Below are 20,926 nucleotides of genomic sequence, written 5' to 3'. Positions count from 1 at the left end.
CTCGTGAGCACAATGGCGTACTGTCCTGCTTAGCAGTAAGCGGAGTGCTGTTTCTGATTCGCAGAGTTCAAGTCCCCTATAAACGTGCAGTGAAGATTTAGACATCAATACGGACAGGAAGAAAGGCAGTAGGGATAAACCCGAAAATGAAGAAATGGAAACGGTTCGGGATGAGTGAAGTACACACAAATCGATAAGGCGTATGAGTACACATCTGCAAATCTCGCATTTGACTGCGTATGATATCGTACATAAAAGGTTACACATCAGAGCCTACAAGCTACAGTTTTTTCAAAAACTTCAGTTTAATAACAAGCGTTGAACATATGAATTCGCTGCACATTGATGAGAACAGTGATTTCCTTGAAAGGTTGGCATTTTCTGACGAAACCACCTTCCATACGTCAGATAAGGTGCATAATCACAACTGCAGGATATTGGTTGAGAAAAATGCACATCAGTTTGTGGAACATAAAGCAACAGCCCAAAATTAACCGTATGGTGTGCATCGATTGAAAATTCTGCCATCCAACAAGATGGCGCTCCTCCCCATTATGGCCGTTGCATGTGAGAATTTCTGGATAACCATTTTCAGAACAATTGATTTGAAAGAGGAGGTCTTATTTAATGGCACCGAAGATCGCCCGACTTGATCCCTGGATTGTTTTCTTTGGGGATACGTGAAAACTTTTGTGTGCAAGACCCAAGTTCAAGATTTGGGTGACTTAGAACAAACAATTATCGATGGTTCTGGATCCGTGACATCTCGAATGTTACGCAATACCTGGAGGGAGGTTGAGTACCACCTTGATGTTTGTCAAGGAAATAAAGGAGTACACGTGGAGTTGTACTGAGGTGAGTTGTGATTTCTTGTCCTGGATATAAAATTCTATTCTTTCCAAAAAAAAAAAAAAAAAAAAAAAAAAAAAAAAAAAAAAAGATTCTGTCACTGTTGATTTTCGAGTGATTTTTTCTCTCAATACTCTCAAATTTCTTAAACGAACATTATTACATTTTTCATAAAATATTCAGCTTTGTTCTTTAGTAATGCAGTAAATGGGTAGCTAGGGATGAACATATTTACCATACCATATTTACCACGTCTGACAGCAAGAATGTTTAAAATATACAGGGTGTCCGGAATGGTATTAACAGTGTATAATTTTAATATGGTCAGAGATACAGAAGAAAAAACATTCATATTGAAGGAAAACTCAACAAGTTTTGTTCAGCAAATTTTCATACTTGAGAATACATATTTTCAATGTTGTAAATACACAAAATACAGTAAAATTACTATATGTGCACATCGATAGATGTCCATTCTTTATGAAGAACTACATATCTCATGTGACTGGAAAACAAGTCATGAAAATGATATATACAGGGTGGACCATTTATCTTGATACATCCTTATAACTTTTAAAATTACGGACAAAAAACGCTGAAGATTTGGGTAACGCGAATATAGGCAAATGGACATTGTTTGTCATACTCAGTGATATCACAAGATAGATAGTGTTGTTAACCCAACATAAAGTTGTATTTTTTCATAGGGCATTACATCAGGTTATTGCTTATTTCAGATTTGCTTGCTAAATGAAAACTTAGTGTTACTTTATTTTTCAGTGTTGCAAAGTAAAGATGTTACGATATCACAAATGTCCAAATTTTGATGGCCTATACAACAGTAATAACGCAGCTAAAACTGACGGGACAATGCATATCCAAAGTACTCCAATGTCTAACACTTTTATCATAATATGACGTATTTCAAATGAATATGAATAAAGATAAAAGGATTTAAAAATTGGCTTTTTCAAAAGCTTTTACTTCGAAAAACTGCTTAGATAAGTGCCTCATCCAACTGCATATATTGTTCTCAATGAATGAGAATTACAATATTACAACAATTTAATATTTCAAACCGTTCTGAAAGATATGGTAAAAACAAAATTTGCAACATTGCTTAAATTACGTAATAACGAAAATTATTGTAATTACACCTACCAAAAGTATTGTTGTTATGTTATACAAGTGAAGAAAATCAAGAATTGTTCCAAAAAGTTCCCATAAATACGCCATTTTAAACAACATATCAAATTTAACAATTTTGTGACATCTCCCAAACGGTGTGGGATATCAAATTGCTGTAAGCGGTATTATGATCTTATTGCAAACCATATATATGATTCGATGTGATACTTAACTAAATATTTTTTCGAAATAAAGTACTGTGAAGAAAGAAAAAAGTCTCTTGTAACTTTGTTTCTACTTGGGTTCGAAATACATCATATGATGACCGTAGTAATCGACATCAAAGTGCTTTGGATGTGCATTACCCCGTCCGTCTCACTTGCGGGGCAGAACCCTCCGAAATCTGTTGTTTTCGATGTTTATGATGTTGCATACTTTGTTTTCAACAATGCAACATTGTAACTCTTCGTTTCACATGTAGATTTTAAATATGTAATAACCTGACGTAGTACCGTTTGAAAAAATATAATTTTTTGTTGGATTGGCAACACTGTTAATCTAGTGGTATCACAAAGTATGCCAAACTGTCACCCTGCCGTTGTTTGCATAGTACAAAATTTCAGTATTTTTTATCCATTAGTTTAAAAGTTTTAGGGTGTATCAAGATAAATGATCCACCATATATATATATATATATATATATATATATATATATATATATATATATATATATATATATATATGTATATATATTTGTCAATCAGAATTGTATTCTATTGAAGTGAACTACTCCAATACAGCATGCTATTAAAATTACTCTGTATTGTATTTTCAGCACTTAGAACATCTTTCTAAGAACAAAAATGAAAGTCTGACTGTCTTTTTCTCTTTTATTGCGTTTATTACTTAGTATTTTACTTTCTATTAGTCTTTAATAGTAAACTCTCATTTAGGATCTGAAATTCTATGTAAATAGTTTTCTTGAACGCTTACTTATTGCACTGGTCAATTCTTTTAAAATCAATATAGCATTTAATTTTCTCCTTCAATTGTGCCTCAAATACTTTTATATATCGTATAATTTCACATACTCTTGCCACTATAAAATTTTCTTTCCATTATGCACCTCGAAATGTAAATAGTTCTCTTTCAGCTACATATTTAAGCCTCTGAAATTACCGAATTTACTCTTGTAATTGGATTTTCTGTATATTTGTCTGTTAACCAATACTCTGTTTTATTTATTTATTTTTAATTTAGCCCTTGGGGTTGATAATCTTGATAGATTCCACAACTTCAACTAACTTCTCAATATTTGATATGTTTAAGTATTGTTGGGTTATTCGAAAGTTCTGATAATAAGAACATGTGTAACTTTCATTTATAGGTCGGAAATTCTAAAGAACTGAATGTCATTCGGCACTGATTGAGTGTCATGCAAAATAATTTAGATTGAATGTAAAATAATTCTCATTTACGAACCAAATATTAATTCTGTCTAGCATTTGACCCCGTTTAATAAAATTCCTATATAATATATATTGTACATATAAAGTTTATAGTTTCAAGTCACTCAAATCTGTTTCCAAAACATATATTGAGAAACTACATGGGATGAGAAGACACTATGCGAAGAGATTAAGAGTATATATATATAGAGAGAAGTTCGTAATATTAAAAAATTAAACTTACCGCTTAATGACAATGTTATTTTCTTTAGTACCATTCTTTTTAATATGATAATTATGTAACTGATAAAAATATTTCTCTATCCAACTGTAATACCACCAACATAATAAGATGAGGGACAGATTTCGGTAAAAGTTACGAAAATTCTACCCGAGTGTGATGTATTTGGATCTTTTTTTTTTTCAGTAACAAGACTCATATTTTTTACATTTTTGCTGTAAAACGCCAATGATAAATACGTTTTGTTCCCTTGATACTCATGGCATGTTTAAAGAAGAACAAAGCTGATTATTTTATGAAAAATGTAATAATACCCATATACTTGGGAATTGTGAATATCGAATTTTAGGAATTTTATTTCATTTTATTTTATTCTGTTTTTTTTTTTTTTTTTAGTTTAACGTCCCACATTTAAGGCCCTTAGGCTAAAAGAGATAGGCGACTAATGAAAGTCAATGATTGTGAATTTAAATTTTTTGTACTCTTCAACCGAGAATCGAACCAGCACCACGTGCTCCAAAGGCACACACAGTAGCCATTAGATCAGTGAGGTCAGAAATTCGAAAATTTTAAGTGTTGTTGGATTACTCGTATTTTCTGTTAGCAAAATGTGTCAATTTATATATCTATCGAAACAACCGACACTTATACATTTAAGATCTATTTTTCCTTAAGATGTGCAGGTTGGAAATTAGTATTTTTATTTTATTTATTTATTTCATTAATTTTTGTCTTAAATAATCAAATCTGGTTATGCTTCTTTAATCTTTATACGGCGGATAGTTTCTTGCTGATTTCACTGAATTTTAGTGAAAAGTTGTTTATAATTTACAACACCTTGCCGCAGTGGTGTAAATGGTACATTTTATTTTCAAATGAACTGTTTTCCCACACCGCTAACAGTTTAACAGTATCACATGTCTAGTAGAAATAACAAGACAATTCACTGAAATTTGATTACTGTAATTTTAAAGAAAATCCCAAAATTGCTCTCTGCGCCACTGAATCTCAAGAAAATGCTCAAAAATATTTGATTCATATAGAACATCGTACGAAAGTTTCAGCTCAACAAAATCTTTTGTTCTGGAAATGGGTTTAAATATATTTGTGTGGTCATCGTCATAGGGATTCTGCCTTTATTGGCAGATCACTTGCCGCAGCTGAGAAGCTTCCATGCTCCATGGTCCTCCGCTAACCTCTTCGTTTTCGCGTATGATTTTTCTGTTTTAATATCATCCATTAATTGTAGTCTCCTTCGCCCCTCCCTCTCTTTCCCGTCACCATACCCTCTACGACTTCCTCATGATACATATTTGTGTGGAATTAAGCTAATATATATATATATATATATATATATATATATATATATATATATATATATATATATATATATATATACAGGGTGCGGAAAAGTCCCGGAACGGTTTAATATCTCGCGAAATACACAGATCAGCAAAACTAAAATAACACCTATCAAATAGTTTTGAAAAAGCTATTCAATGATACCAAACGCAACCTCCTATCACCACCCCCTTCGAGGGTACAGGGGGATAACTTTAAAATTTTAAATAGGAACTCTCATTTCTTATTGCACATTTGCATTCTCCAGATAAAGTTAGAGCGATTTGACCCCAAATTAAAAACAGTGTCTTCACGGATGGCGCTTGAATCGACACACACACACACACAAATGACAACCTCCTTGCCTCTTGCCTTAGAATCGGGGACGAGTGCGTTATGACACAAGGAAGTCTCTTCCGCTCATTATCCGGAATGAACGGGATTTCCTACCTGGTTTTAATTATTACTTTGCGAGAGGATAATTAAGAACTCCAACTATTCTATGAGATCTGTGTATTTACATTATTTAAAAATGTATAATGTAACGTGTGTGTATAAGTGGATATGACATAAGCCTTCAGATCACAGTACCAACTTGTCTGACAATCCAGCCACAAGCAACCATACAGCTGAGGAACACATACCTGCTGATGTTCTGGGTCGTTGATGCTGTTGTCTGAGCTGTCCACCCTCTGGAATCTTCTCTGGAAGCGTATGATAGAATATCCTTTACCGCTTACTGTCTTCGTAGTAAGACGATAATCATCGGTAGGTGTTACTTCTTCTTGGTTTAATAATTTGTACAAGGAGGATAATAGACCATGATAATACAGTCTATTCGATCACGAACTAAAGCTTCTAGAACACTATTTCTCTTCTCGACGGATGCTCAACTCTTCGACTCTCTCTCTCTCTGACTAATCGTCGACCCTTCTCGATCCATCTTGGCTTTGGTTTTTATGATGAACCTCCAGACGATGGAATCTGCCGTCTAATGTCTGGAACGCCTCTTGTTACCCCAACTGTTGGCCAAACTCTCGTTTCTCCATTGTCACATCATGACTGAAATTCCCAGACAGCCCGTTTCTGCAAATCTAATTATTATGTCATATCCGAAATTGTGTTTCCGTTAACAATGTCATGATACAAACATCTTTCTTCATTTAAGAATTACATTTTCTTTTCTTACTCTATTATTTACATCATTCTGCCGACTTGCGTCTCGAAAGCGTTACATCAATAATAACAACAAACCACAATAACAACAACAAACCAACGTCCAACGAATTGTGAATTGTTTTTGTTTACATAATTTCTTTGTACTATCCACAGGCGAAAACTTAATTTTATTCTGATTCAATTTTAATATGATTTTACATTGAATAAACTTAAATAAATCTACTATAATTCTCTGTTCTTTGACACGCTCCCCTTTGAAATCCAAGTAGCTACGCTACTGACTAGATCTCCCAGCAGATCGATTTATACTCATATAAATATCTCTTGATTACCTAAAACATAATAAATAAGAAACATATACATAATAAATTGACTATTAACTTTAAAAAAATTCCCAAAACCTAAACAAAAATAACCCATCACTAATATTTTCAATTTACATTTGGGTTTAATTCTTTATTTTGTCCTACCTGCTAAAATATATATATCAGCTACAATCATATTCCATCACCTACAAACTTCTTCCTGTATATATTTCTTTTTTTGTTACATCTTTTATTTCATTTATACAATTACTTAGCTATATATATATTAAATACATTCGTTTATTTCTCTTCCAAAAATATTTACAATTTTAGTTTTAAATCCTGTTCGTAACATATTACTCGTTCTTTAGAAATGTATGCTTCTGCCATCTATTGTCCCGAGCCATGAACCTCTAGGTGTCCGCTACCCTCTCTACATACATACATATATTTTCGCTTCTCATCTCGCATCAACTCATAATGTTCCTGATGGAAATTTCCTCCGGACGATAGATTATAGTTCAACGCATACTTTCCAACTGAAATACTTTTATCCAGGATTCGTCACATCCTGGTTTCAACTTTTCTTGCACTGCCTACACTTGAACTTGAAACACTAAGCACTATAATTTGCTAAATAAAACTAGCATCATACTTTCGTACTATGTTTCTGCACTCTTTATACGTAAAACACTAAGTTTTCCAAACCCTTCAATACATCATTACTGCATCGAACCATACAATTCATCTTTGACGGATTGGCAATACTGAAATCACCTTTGTCCCACTGCTTCGTAAGGGTTTTTGGATTCCAACCTTGACTTTGACTTTCTACGTGGCCACTTAGCGTCTTATCACTGTGATCACCCGTAGTCCTTACACGTTGTCCGAGTCTTTTCGGTAAAAATTCTCAGAAATCTAGAGAATTAAAATATTACAAGGAGTAAAATACTCCTTCACCCCTCTAAACTTTTCAGTGCCGAACTCATGGTTCGTAGACAGTTTATTTTCGTTTAACCAGTTCGTTTCGTGAAACAGGCCGTGCACCATTTCTTCGGTATTACCCTACACCAAACCAACGTCTTCCTCGGTCCGTGTGTTCGGCTTCTCCTCTGTACTATTGTTGTTAACCTGTGATTTATTGGCCTGTTCAATTATGTGATCTGATAGTGATTTTGTGTTGTATGTGCAGTAATTAAGTGTGTTCGAATTGTGTGCTTTCAAGTGATGTGCTTTTACAGTTTCTTTGTTAATTTTCGCATAAATGGGAGTTATGTCTTGGTGAGTACCTATACCTATCTTATTTTTATTCATGATTAAATTATTATTATTATTATTATTATTACGCGTATATTTATTTACAAAATTATTTATTTCCTTAACCTACATGATTATATATATTGAATATTTATTTAATCCTACCTATCGATAACTGAAACCAAAACCTGTTTATAGATTCAGGGTATTGGTATCGATGGAAATTTGCATTTCCTCAGATTTCGGGTGGAGTTTTGGTCGTTCAACGGCTGCTCGCCTAGCCGTGCATCTTTAAACCTGCTTTGTTCCCAATTATCTTTTTATATCCTATCTACTAGTATATTTATAGACTATATTATATATACAACAATATTAAAGTCTCAATTTTATCTCCATTTTCCATTTTTTTTCAAACACATCTTTCTTCTCCATACTCGTAAATGTTTTTTTCAATTATCGTTTTAAATCCACGTCAAGTCCGACATAATCCTAGCTAAAACGTCTCTTAACTATCGTCTCGTCTGTTTTAATTATAAAATTCAAATTACCTAATGTGTAGATAATTAAAGTTTTAATCCAATATCAAATCAGTATATTTCTTTTCCTCAATCAGTACAGTAACTAAATCTGCGTCGGTGGCCAACCAACAACAAAATGACTTACGCCATCTTCACAATCGTATGTCTTTTATCTCATTTCCTATTAAAATAAACAAACTAACCCCCAGTCATACTCCTATATTTACTTTCTTTATTATCTTATTTTATCTTATCTTATGCCTCTCGGCCTGGCTTGTGAAACGGTCACCTTAATCTGTTATTATAAACTAGATATTTTTACCGTCTCGAAACTTTGTTCTTACTTGTTTAGGGCAACTTTTAGACCAGTAATACACCTGCATCTTTTTACTTCCCTAAAACCATTTTTCCTTTTTTTTCACTATAACTCTATTTATAACATCTTTTATTCTTCACTCTTTATTCTATATCATCCTAACCGCACTTATTTCTATATATCTATTTTCTCTATTCTTCTCTATATTCATTTTTTATTTTATCAATTATAATCTTATAAATTATTTGTCTAAATCAGGTTCCATAAATGTCAAATCCTTATCTATATTCTTAAAGTCGATATTCTATTTATCTGTCGCTATGATATCTCTTTCTCTATTATTCTATTGCTATTCTTCCTCTTCTTTAATTCTCTTTCTATCCTGATCTTTCCCACTCTCTCTCTTCCATCTCTTCTCATTCCTTATTCAATTAAGTGTCAATGATTAGCTAGACTCTTGTCCACTCCTTTCCTAGGCATTCATCTAATCTAGCATTTCATTATATATCAAAGCTTATACTCTACATTACTATTTTACTACAAATCACTATTTTCTTAAAATCACTATGTTTATCTCACTCTTATACCTTAATTCTTTTACTTCTTATTAATTACATTAACCTTACTTAATTTAAATCTTACTTTTGTACTCATCAGATCTTCTTCTAAATAAGTCGGATTCACTCTAAAAAAAATCACTGCTTTCCGAGTGATAAACGAGGCAACCTCTTTGTCTCTTCTTTCTCTATCACCGAAGACTTACGTGACCTTATACATAAACTATTCTCATTGACGTTTTGGTAATCGCTCACTTTAAACTCAAAGAGAATGTGACTTCCTACCTATCTAGTTCTTTAATCTTCTGAAAAGTTCTTCAAACTTCCATGTTATTTAACCAATTCTTTTCTTTTTTAGTTGTCTGCTAGCTAAATCATTAAACATTAATTTCGATCATCCCTTTTTAATTTTCCATTCTATCTTGCCTTTTCCTACTCATTTTAATCTAGGTGTTCCTTTTTGTTAGCATTTATTACTATTTTTTCATTCTTCTTTATCGTCACATTTGTCAGTTATTATCTATTCATGATTAATTTTAACTCTCTAATTACTTCTATCTTTCACTCTTCTTAATCCTCATGTTCACTAGATATTTTCTCTATTTACTACTTTCTCTCTGTCTATCTATCATGTTTATTTATTTGTCTATCAGTTTATCTATGTCCTCAAGACATAGTGCTACTTTCTATATTTTAATCTTCCTAACTTTCCTAGCTTAATATCTACTAATAATACATTATCCTAATTACCTAATCAACTTCACTATCTAATTTATATTTCTTAATCCTATAATTCTAACCTAACCTTAATACTAAAATAACAATAATACTAACCTAATTCTAATATAATCATAATCATAATTTAAACATTACTATATCTATATATATATGCAATAAAACCTAATTTCGATAATTTCTAACCTAGTTCCTTTACAACTATCTACACTTATGACCATTTCTCCTTTCTATTGAAACAACCAAGCATTACGTTCTCTAAAAATATCCGCAAATGCTACCAGATCGAGTGAAAACTTATCGCTTGCTACAATTAACTTTGCTTCTTTTTCATACTGGGCAACTGTCGGTACAAACCCAGCTATTTGAATTGCTTGTGTACAATCAAACCTGTTACGAAACCGGTCTAGCCATTTATTGACTGTGACCTGATCTCCTTTTGATTTGAATATTGCGCATATCGTGTAATTATGCTGTTTTGATTTCAACACAAAAAAGATGGATTCGCGCAAAATAATACTTGTTTCGGCAATTCCTGTTACGGTGGCCAAGAAATGCCTCCTGAGTCCCAGCTCAATGAGCTCCTCCAAATCAAAAGTCTTATCTGTAAACTTCATAAAATACGTCTTGTATCTCAATCCTAACCTGTATTTCGTATGATCGTTTCGTTTTGTTCCCCATAAGTTGGGTTATATTCTACGAAATGTTTTAACACACCTAAATCTAAATAGTAAAATCTAGATCTCAAAAACATTGTTGCCGGTTTGTCATTATCTTTCATAACCGGATAATGAATGCGGTGATTGTTCTTCAATGACAACATTTCTACGACGTGTATTACAAACCAAAACAACACTACTGTTGAGCAAGGGTGGGTGGCTGGGTTTTTTAGCTTTCTATTTCGAGTACTACTTACGCACTCCCATATTCAAATTTTAATCTTACTTTATTATCATTTCCTCTTAAAACTTAAACCTAAGTATTTGTCCTTGTAATCTTACTTAAACTAATTATTAATCGAAAACCAAATATAGCGTCTCCCATAACCAAGCGGATTATTACAACAATTAATTCTAAATCAACCAGTACTCAAACTTAAAGTACCTCCATCATGCCATGGAAGGTTATTATAATAATTAACTCTTAATCAACCAGGGATCGAACTTAAAACGCCTCCACCATGACAACCTCCTTGCGTCGTGCCTTAGAATCGGGGACGAGTGCGTTATGACACAAGGAAGTCCCTTCCGCTCATTATCCGGAATGAACGGGATTTCCTACCTGGTTTTAATTATTACTTTGCGAGAGGATAATTAAGAACTCCAACTATTCTATGAGATCTGTGTATTTTCATTATTTAAAAATGTGTAATGTAATGTGTGTGTATAAATGGATATGACATAAGCCTTCAGATCACAGTACCAACTTGTCTGACAATCCAGCCACAAGCAACCATACAGCTGAGGAACACATACCTGCTGATGTTCTGGGTCGTTGATGCTGTTGTCTGAGCTGTCCACCCTCTGGAATCTTCTCTGGAAGCGTATAATAGAATATCCTTTATCGCTACTGCCTTCGTAGTAAGACGATAATCATGTGTAGGTGTTACTTCTCCTTGGTTTAACAATTTGTACAAGGAGGATAATAGACCATGATAATACAGTCTATTCGATCACGAACTAAAGCTTCTAGAACACTATTTCTCTTCTCGACGGATGCTCAACTCTTCGACTCTCTCTCTCTCTGACTAATCGTCGACTCTTCTCGATCCATCTTGAATTTGGTTTTTATGATGAACCTCCAGACGATGGAATCTGCCGTCTAATGTCTGGAACGCCGCTTGTTACCCCAACTGTTGGCCAAACTCTCGTTTCTCCATTGTCACACCATGACTGAAATTCCCAGACAGCCCGTTTCTGCAAATCTGACTATTATGTCATATCCAAAATTGTGTTTCTGTTAACAATGTCATGATACAAACATCTTTCTTCATTTAAGAATTACATTTTCTTTTCTTACTGTATTATTTACATCATTCTGCCGACTTGCGTCTCGACAGCGTTACACCAATAACAACAACAAACCACAATAACAACAACAAACCAACGTGCAACGAAGTGTGAATTGTTTTTGTTTACATAATTTCTTTGTACTATCCACAGGCAAAAACTTAATTTTATTGTGATTCAATTTTAATATGATTTTACATTAAATAAACTTAAATAAATTTACTATAATTCTCTGTTCCTTGACACAAAGTAGGCGGGAAAGCATAATGAAAATGTGGCTATACGGTACCGTACTGAACTGTGGAGGCAGAAGGCGTGAGTTCGATTCCCGCGCAAAGTAACATTTCTATGCGAACTTTTATACCTTAATAATGAACTCATACATTTTAACTTAGCTTAAAATAATGTATTTGTCCATATTTATTAATTTGCAAGAAAATACAATAGCGACACAAAGGTTTATTTTTGTTGTAAATAACCCTATGAACTCTAACCCTATTACTAAGAACTACTTCATAAATCTAATTTGCAAAACAATTATCGAAATTTGTATTCTATGTAACTTCAAAAAAGTACTAATTGAAGTTAAAACGCAGGGAATTTATTTGGGAAAATAAAAGGGATTGCATTGAATGGGGATCGAACTCACAGCCTCAAACTCCATAATCCCATACGCTAGTCGTATGGCCACAGAGCACGGGACTCTCAATTCACATTTTCGTAACGTTTTGGCGCACCGCCCTTTTTAGTGTGTCGATTCAAGCGCCATCTGAACACTGTTTTCAATTTTGAGTCAAATCACTGTTACTTTTTCTGAAGAATCCAAATGTGCAATCAGAAATAGGGGTTCCCATTTAAAATTTTAAAGTTATCCCCTGCACCCCCGAAGGGGGTGGGGATAGGTGGCTGTGTTTGGTATCATTGGATAGCTTTTTCAAAACTATTTAATACGTGTTATTTTTTGTTGATCTTTATATTTCGCGAGATATTGGGCCGTTAGCCGACTTTTTCCGCACCCTGTACATATATATATATATATATATATATATATATATAGATAGATAGATAGATAGATAGATTTTTTTTCAAATATTAAATGCATAAAATAATTAAGATATGCTTGTGTTCTAAACTATATGAAATGCAAGTCATAAGTCTTTTTTTTTCGTCATGTAGCTTTATTTCAAATTAAAATATTGGTATCGTATGGGCTCAATATTATCGGATAAGATAAGGCTACACACTTAATTACAGTGTCTCTCTTTAAGGTAAATTCCTATTATTTTCAAAATCTTGATAAAATGTTTCACACTTAGAACATAGGTATATATTCTCCTCATAGTAAAAAAAAAGTTATATTAGTCGTTTCATTTTCTTTCCCTTATTTCTACTGCATGACATCAGAAAATAAAAGATGTTAAAAATTCAAAATTTGCCATTTTTGAAACCTCACACTTCTGAAGGAGTCGAAGATTGGAGAATAAATTTTCACACGTACTATATTTGTCTTTCTTACAAAGATGAAAGTAAAGTTTGTTTTTCACCATAGAAATTAAGTAAATCGCCATGTATTCTAATACAATTCAAAGTTTTCTTAATAATAGGCAAATTTTCATACATTGAAAGCTTGCCTTTAACAATTTTCTTCCAAATAAGGTAACATCAGAGTTTAAAATATATTGACTAAACATAGACAGAAATTAATAAAACAAATACCTTGAAACTATGTATATGTATATCTCGATGTTTCTGTTTTCTTTATTTGTTGTACGTGTAGGAAGTTAGTTAACATTGTAGGAAATTAAAGATAAATCCAGTCTCTGTAATATGCAGCAGCTAATAAAGAAAAAGTGATAATACAAAGGAGGTGGGCGGATAAGGGCCATTTTTCGCCCATCAGACAACGGAAAAATGAAGTGTCCGATTCCGACAAGTTTGCAATGTATTTGTATACTAGAAGATATGTTGCATATGTAAAAATAATAGATACGTGATAAAGAAAATAGTAAGTCATAGAAATGAGTGCCCAAAGAGAGTCCGTTTCAGCGTTTTGCGACATTTTGGTAATGTTTGCTGTCTTTGATGGAGGCTTATAGGAAGAAGGAGTCGATGAACCAAAATAAATCTGACTCGTCATAATATAACACTGTGTAACCTTTGATATGAGTACTAACTGATTTTGGTTCAGTGTGTCCTTCTACCTATTAGAGAACAAAATGTATTGCGCGAGAGTATAGAGCGATGAATACCGTTTATACGCTGTAATGTACGAGTTCAACTGGATACTCTAGCTCTGATGTAAGTTACTGATTGTGACTGAAAATACATGCTCAGCATGTCAATAAGATATATAAAGAAAATGTATTGTTTGCGCGGATATGTGTGTAGGGCAGCAAAAATAGAGACAGCACGTTATGGAGTATTGAGAAGGCGTGTCATTTCTGAAAGTGGTATGAGTAAAAGTGCGAGCAGGAAAACCAGTCGCAGAATGGCATGAAATTCTGCAATAGATATATATATATCGAAGAATCATACATACCACGCGTCAATGAAGTACCGGTGGGAAGTCATTAATACGTTATATTGCAATACTGAGGGAAAGATGAAAAACAACGACCAACAATCGTTACCTGATGTCTCCGATCCTTACACTCACGAGCACTTAAGTGACAAAGGTATGTACTCTCTGTACATACATCATGACGATGCTTCTGTTCTCCGAGTTCAGTGGTACTGTCAATGTAAAGTAGGCGCACGGGTCGTCGGATGTTGTGGGCATGTTGCTTCCGTACTATGGTTTCTGGATTACTAGCGCCACAATTCCACCGCAGTTAAGAAACCGAGTCTAGAATATACTCATACACTACAAGATGCCGCTGCAGGATGGTCCAGTGGCGATTCGGATGACAACAGAAAGCACGATGCCTAATCTGCAAACTAGCTACAAGTGTCTCCAGCTATCTGATTATTATCTATGCTTGATTATTTCCGATGTAATATATTGATCTCATAGTCGTAGTAGACTTCATTCTTCTTATTCTTGCCGTTAGTGTTCTATTTACTGTTGCTTTCTCGGATGCCAACTCATGACATTAGTGTTTACGTTCCTCATTAACACACGACTTACGTCTTTGTTTATTTTATTTTTTACCTCTCACTTATAGCGCTTTCCATCAAAATATATTTGTTTTCTTATTTTTATGAGGTATACTATTGGAAACCATGCATTTCACATCTCGGGCCTGATGGGCGAAAAATGGCCCTTATCAGCCCACCTCCTTTACAAAGGTATTAATTTCGGTCACTGTGTACATGCGGCGAGGAACTTTTTCTGGTTCCATGTGTGAATTAGAAATACTACTACCTCTGTCCCTTGCTTCTTACGACTATCAGCACTAAGTAGTAGGTAGACAGCTACGTTCTTCAAGAAGCGGTAGCGATATAAAATAGTGAAGTATGAAACTGTGTTTACAAATGTCAATCGCGGCGAAGGTGACAAGAACGAAAAATTAAGTAATAAAATTTTGTGGTCGGATCTCTTCGCGCTCATAATACGAGGGCTATATTTTTTCAATCTCCATTAAGCCACCAGAGGAGAATGGAGTGAAATGACGAAACGAGGATAAGACAAAGCTGTTCATTGAACGTCGTTCATTCTCCTCTGTTTTCCCTAGCGGAAGGGCATAATACAATCAATTCAATGTCGATTAAGTAAGGATTACGGCGGAAACTTAACTGGTGTATGCGTACATAAGTGCTACAGAGAATTTCGTCAGAAATACCACAAACATTAAATAAATGTGAACTGTTTAACTTTCCTTTGGCAATGCCGTCGACAAAGAAAGAAAATAAAACTTTACTATGATCAAGCCACCATTAATAGAGATTTTCGTGTATTTCAAAAGTTTGAAACTATTTCACATTAATGAAAAAAGGAAAAAAGAAAATGTACTTCGTTTATTCCATGAAACAAGGCGTAATTCAGAGAAAAAGAAACATTTATACGGTTAAGAACTGACGCAGACTAGACACAGTATTCATTATTCTAATATCTTAAAACTTCTATTTTTTTAACTTGCTGTGTCTATTCTCTAATTTCGAAATTCAATATGGCTGAACACATACACAGCGGAGGTTTTTGTGCCTTGTTTCTCTTGTTTTTTTTTTTCCTTGCTAGACGACAAGCCACTGTGTCGGAAATTCAGATCTATTCATTAATCTCTTTAATGTGTATAAATCTGTATCCGTATTTTCAATTATCAAATATTTTGACATATATTCCAAATTTATTCAAATATTTCAATCACTTCTATCATATTCCAGACAAAAATGGAACAAGAATTCAAGATAACGCACCGTTGTCGTCTCTGCGCATGGATTATAAATGTTGAAGAATCTTTCTACATATTTGAACCCGACATAGAAGATGAAGTGCGGAAGTGTTTGCCAGCTATAAAGGTAACTAGTGTTGAGATCATTTTATACAGATTTGTCATTCCGATGGTAGTGAGTAAAACTAATATTGTCATTAGTGATAATATTAATTCTGTGGAAATGTAGTTATCGAAATCGTTGTTAGAAATTGTAAGTTGATCATATACAATATATAGTATCAAATTAACTCTACAGTATGCATGAAGGTAATTTTGAGTTATAAAGATACAAAACTAGCAGAACCTCAGTTACTTGCTACATTGAGGTGCTATTCTTGAATACGTTTCTTTTAAAGAAGTTATTAAAATGAGAACGATTGAATATTAAATGTCCAAGGCAATAGTGCATTTTAAATATAATTTTGTATATACAGGGTGTTAATGAACTATACCGACAAACTGTAAGAGGTGATGCCTTTTACAAATACGAATTTAAATTACAAGATTATCTTCTTTGAAATATATGTCAATGCATATGTATCTTTTTTTATATCTCTATATGTTTTTATTTTTTATTTACTTATTTATCTTATAGATTGCAAAGAATGACCTTTTACCGAAGAATATTTGCATTGCTTGCAAATGTAAGTTGGACCAGTACATCATTTTCAATAAGCAGTGTGAAGAAGCTCAAATAGTATTATCACAGCATGCTGAAGGATATATACTACCAATTCATCTGGAGGTAAGAAAGATAACACAACCAACAGTCGAAATGATGAAGCGATTCCTTACCTAAAAATATACGTAATTTGCAACAACATGAATTTCCAAGCGTTTCTTTTTAAGTTAGAACCCTTTCAATATTGGAGCACCCAATTTTTAAATTAGCGTAGAAATTATTCGTGTACAGAGACGCCTTCTTTTCAAACATTTTTGCACTGTGTTCTGGTCGAGGCTAAGCTATATAATAGTAAAACATGCTATACTTTGTTTAATCTTAAGTTAATAGTTTTTAAGTGTGTGCAAATGAATAAGGTGGCTTAATGACTTACACATATCTAACAATTTCTAAAATGGCGCGAACATAGTGATTGTTCTCGATTTATATGGTATTATCTGAGCTAGGCGAAATAACCACACAGTGACTGAAGTAACTATGTTATATACACTGAGAAACGCATTGATTCTACATTTGTGAATAAAATTTCGTACCTTGTTTCATAAAATCGTAGAAATTGATAATAGGGAATTTCTTCGACGTTCTACAAGTAAATGGTATCAATATATGTAAAAATGAATCCGATATTTAAATTAGAATATCTTCTCGAAATTTACACAACAAATATGTTTCATGGAAAGGAACAAACTATTATGTACATAGGCGTACAGCTTTATTTAAAAAGAAATAAAAAGTCAGCCACATCTCTTTGATCACCTCCTAACTCAGATTTGTTGGATTTGTTCCAAAGATGTATTTTCTATATCTTTCAGACCCTTTCTGCAACCCTCATACATAAAATAGTGCTTTTATGATTCTGAGTAGGAGTGGTAGATAATCAGGACATATATATGTATATATGTATATAGGGGCGGATCCAGGATATGATCAAGGGAGGGGCCAAACCATATTTTGCCGTTTTATCCAGTGTAAAGCAGGATTGAAGCTCATTTTATCCAGTGTATACCTGAGCGTCAAGGGGGGCCATAGCCCTACAGCCCCCGTTGGATCCACCACAGTGTATATATATACAGTGTTCGAAGTGGAAAAAAAGCAGAGGCGGTATGTTTTATTACGATTTTGACTCGACATACCGGCTATTTAAGTGTTGAACTACAGTGAGGGTATGTTGCCCAAAAGATTGCGTTTCTATTTACATAATGACTGAAAACCATTAGAGAGCTTTTCTGTAGTATGGGGGAGGGGGATGAAGAGACTTTGATCCCCTACCAACAACTTTCTGAAAAAAAAAGTAAAAAAACAATATGTCCTTATGTTGTATTATAGACAATTACACACGAAAATGCTCAAAAACCGAGTTTTTATATTAACAATTTCCTGCGAAAAAACTCCCGAACCCTCTACTCGACTTAGGAGTATTCGAAACCCCGGAAGATTCGCCCCAAAAGCATACCGGTGGGATCTCATGTGGTTCGGATTCCACGTTAATCAGTAGGTCCACGTCTCATATAGCCTCGCTGCTGAACGGGACGTTAAACTCAAAATCCATTCCATTTCATTCGCCCCGCACAGCAGACATCCTAAATCCGCCCATGCTCAAAACACGACATCTGTATGCATTAACGCAAGAAGACACACTTGCACATAAAAAATAATTCAGTATGACACATCAAAATATAAACTAGATGAACTTCTTTGAAGAAACCCCATTTTAAAAACAAAAGATAGGAAAAAGATAACAAAAATGTCGGTGTTGTTAACACAGAAATTATTACCACATAAGAAATAATATCTTTCTTCTTGCAAAACTATTCGTCAATTACTGTGTATAAAAATGGATTTATTAAAAATATTTAGTATTTACTCTCCAGTGACGGTATGTCTGGTTACTAAAATACCAGAGGTGCAGAGGTGGTATGGCATACCACAGCATACCATCTCACTTCGACCATTGTAGATATATATATATATATATATATATATATATATATATATATATATATATATATATATATATATATATATATATATATATATATATATATATAGGATGAGTCAAAAGTGTGTGAACGCATTTTATTTTGAAACCTGAGAGGAAAATGTAAAATCTTTTAATGGAAGATAATAGTAGAAGAAAGACACAGTTTGCAGGGTACATGGCGATCATGTTTGCAGTCTTCAAATCCCCATCTCGAATCCAAGTTTGAAATTTCAAATAAGAAGGGGTCATTTCAAGTATCAAATAAGACCGATGTAAGTTCAAGAATCCAAAGATGCCATTCTTTCTTTCATTTCTTGCATTATTTGCACGTTATTAACACTGAAAATTTGAAAATCACCCAACAGTGGCACACTAAGGCACAGGTTCTATGTGGTAGTCATCTCTTTTACTGCACAATCGTAGTTGCCATATCCACTATGACTGTACACGCAGAGGAATGACCGGTGAAATATGGTCGAACACGTACTGAATACATTCCTGTAGGTGCATTTTATTGTGAGGTTCCTGAGCGTACACCATCTGCACCAAATAATCCGAAATATAGAAATCAAGGGGTGTGAGGCCTGGTGGTCTGGTCACGCATTCTATGGGACTACGACGAGCAATCCACTTCCCTGGGAGTTGTGCATTGGACCATTGGCGCACACCAATGCCATAAAGGGGAGACGACCCTCTCATGTTGAAAATAAGAATAAAAATTGCCATCTGGGTAAGTTGTTCTTATAGTATCGTTACATACTTATTACTATTGCAGCCCACAGAGGATAATATTTAAACGTAAAATGAAGAAAGTTATTGTGGAGCTATGATTTGATACCCCAGCTGATCCGTATTGATATAATTTTATTTATCTCGCTACTCTTACTCAATTTTGCCTGTAGAAGGAAATAACTGTAACTTAGAGAGCGGGTAAACACTCTTCGAAGACTAGTTCGATGCTAATGATTTATTCAAAAAGAAATCGCAGTTAGACAGGTCTTACGCGTGCAATTTGCAATTCCGAAAAGAAGTACAGAATTCTTGGTATAAGCAATAATCGAATCAACCAGTCAGGTTGTATATTTCAGAAAATACAACAAAATATGTCGCTGTGCTGCGTTTGTTTAAATCAGCGGTCGTCATTCAAACAGTTAAGAAATACGCTGTTCTAAATCAATATTTCTATTATTTTCTCTAGACATTTAAGGGGGATTTCCTAGCTTTCTGAAATATGCTCTCGCATAAGATTATCCTAACGATAATTTACAGTTTTTATTCAGATGTACTGTATTTTATAGTTCGTTTACAGGTTGATAATTTCAAGAAAGGTCCTTTCCCGTTCCAAATAACACATAATTTTTCGTGTTTAAAAGCTCAGGATGTGTTTAGTTTTAAAAGTTCATTAAATGAGTAAGAATTTGAGCGTAGCAATACAAGTAGATTGAAATTTAAAATTTATATTCATTAAGTGCTCATTAAGCATATATGGTTGAAGCAAAGGAATTTTGAAGTGGGCATAAAAAATATATTACCAGAAACTTGTAAGCACATATGACACATCAAAAAAGATAAGTGCTTTCACTAAATGCTTCATCAGATTCCCACGTGAAGCTGAGCAGAGTATTTTACAGCTGCTTTCCTTCCTATTCCTCATTCCCACCTCTATCTGAAGAATGATTTAGCGAAAGAGCTTATACTGTATCAATCTTCGCAATAATGTTCTATTTTTTCTATGTAGGTAGAGAGAGAAAAACTTTTCGTACTGAAACATTTTAAAATGATTCATTTCGCAAATACTTTTAGACTTTTGAAGTTGGTGCATAACATATTGACAAAGGGTTAGTTTCCAGAACTTTGAGTACCGTTCCATCTCAAGAAAGGAAATAATAATACTGTAGCTATGCATAGGATAGGAATTGTAAATCTGGGATTTTAGATTAAAATACTATTTATTTATTTATTAACAGGGAACTAAGAAACAATAAGTAATTTTAGCATTTCATTAAA

At 33.7% G+C, this 20,926-nt stretch overlaps 1 protein-coding gene across 1 annotated transcript in view; it reads left to right on the top strand.

Moving 5' to 3' along the window:
* Positions 1 to 20,926, top strand: part of LOC145662157 (uncharacterized) — a 56,308-nt gene that overhangs the window by 21,661 nt on the left and 13,721 nt on the right. Inside the window, exons 2-3 of the mRNA XM_081727491.1 lie at positions 16,207 to 16,341; positions 16,852 to 17,001. Coding sequence (XP_081583617.1) covers positions 16,213 to 16,341; positions 16,852 to 17,001 — 279 coding nt within the window. The 5' untranslated portion in view covers positions 16,207 to 16,212. The remainder of the gene's footprint in view (positions 1 to 16,206; positions 16,342 to 16,851; positions 17,002 to 20,926) is intronic.

The sequence above is a fragment of the Thermobia domestica genome, chromosome 10 (genome assembly GCF_964235325.1).
Source record: "Thermobia domestica chromosome 10, izTheDome1.hap1.1, whole genome shotgun sequence".
Classification (NCBI taxonomy): Eukaryota; Metazoa; Arthropoda; class Insecta; order Zygentoma; family Lepismatidae; genus Thermobia; species Thermobia domestica.
This window is presented reverse-complemented; position numbering and strand designations above follow the sequence as displayed.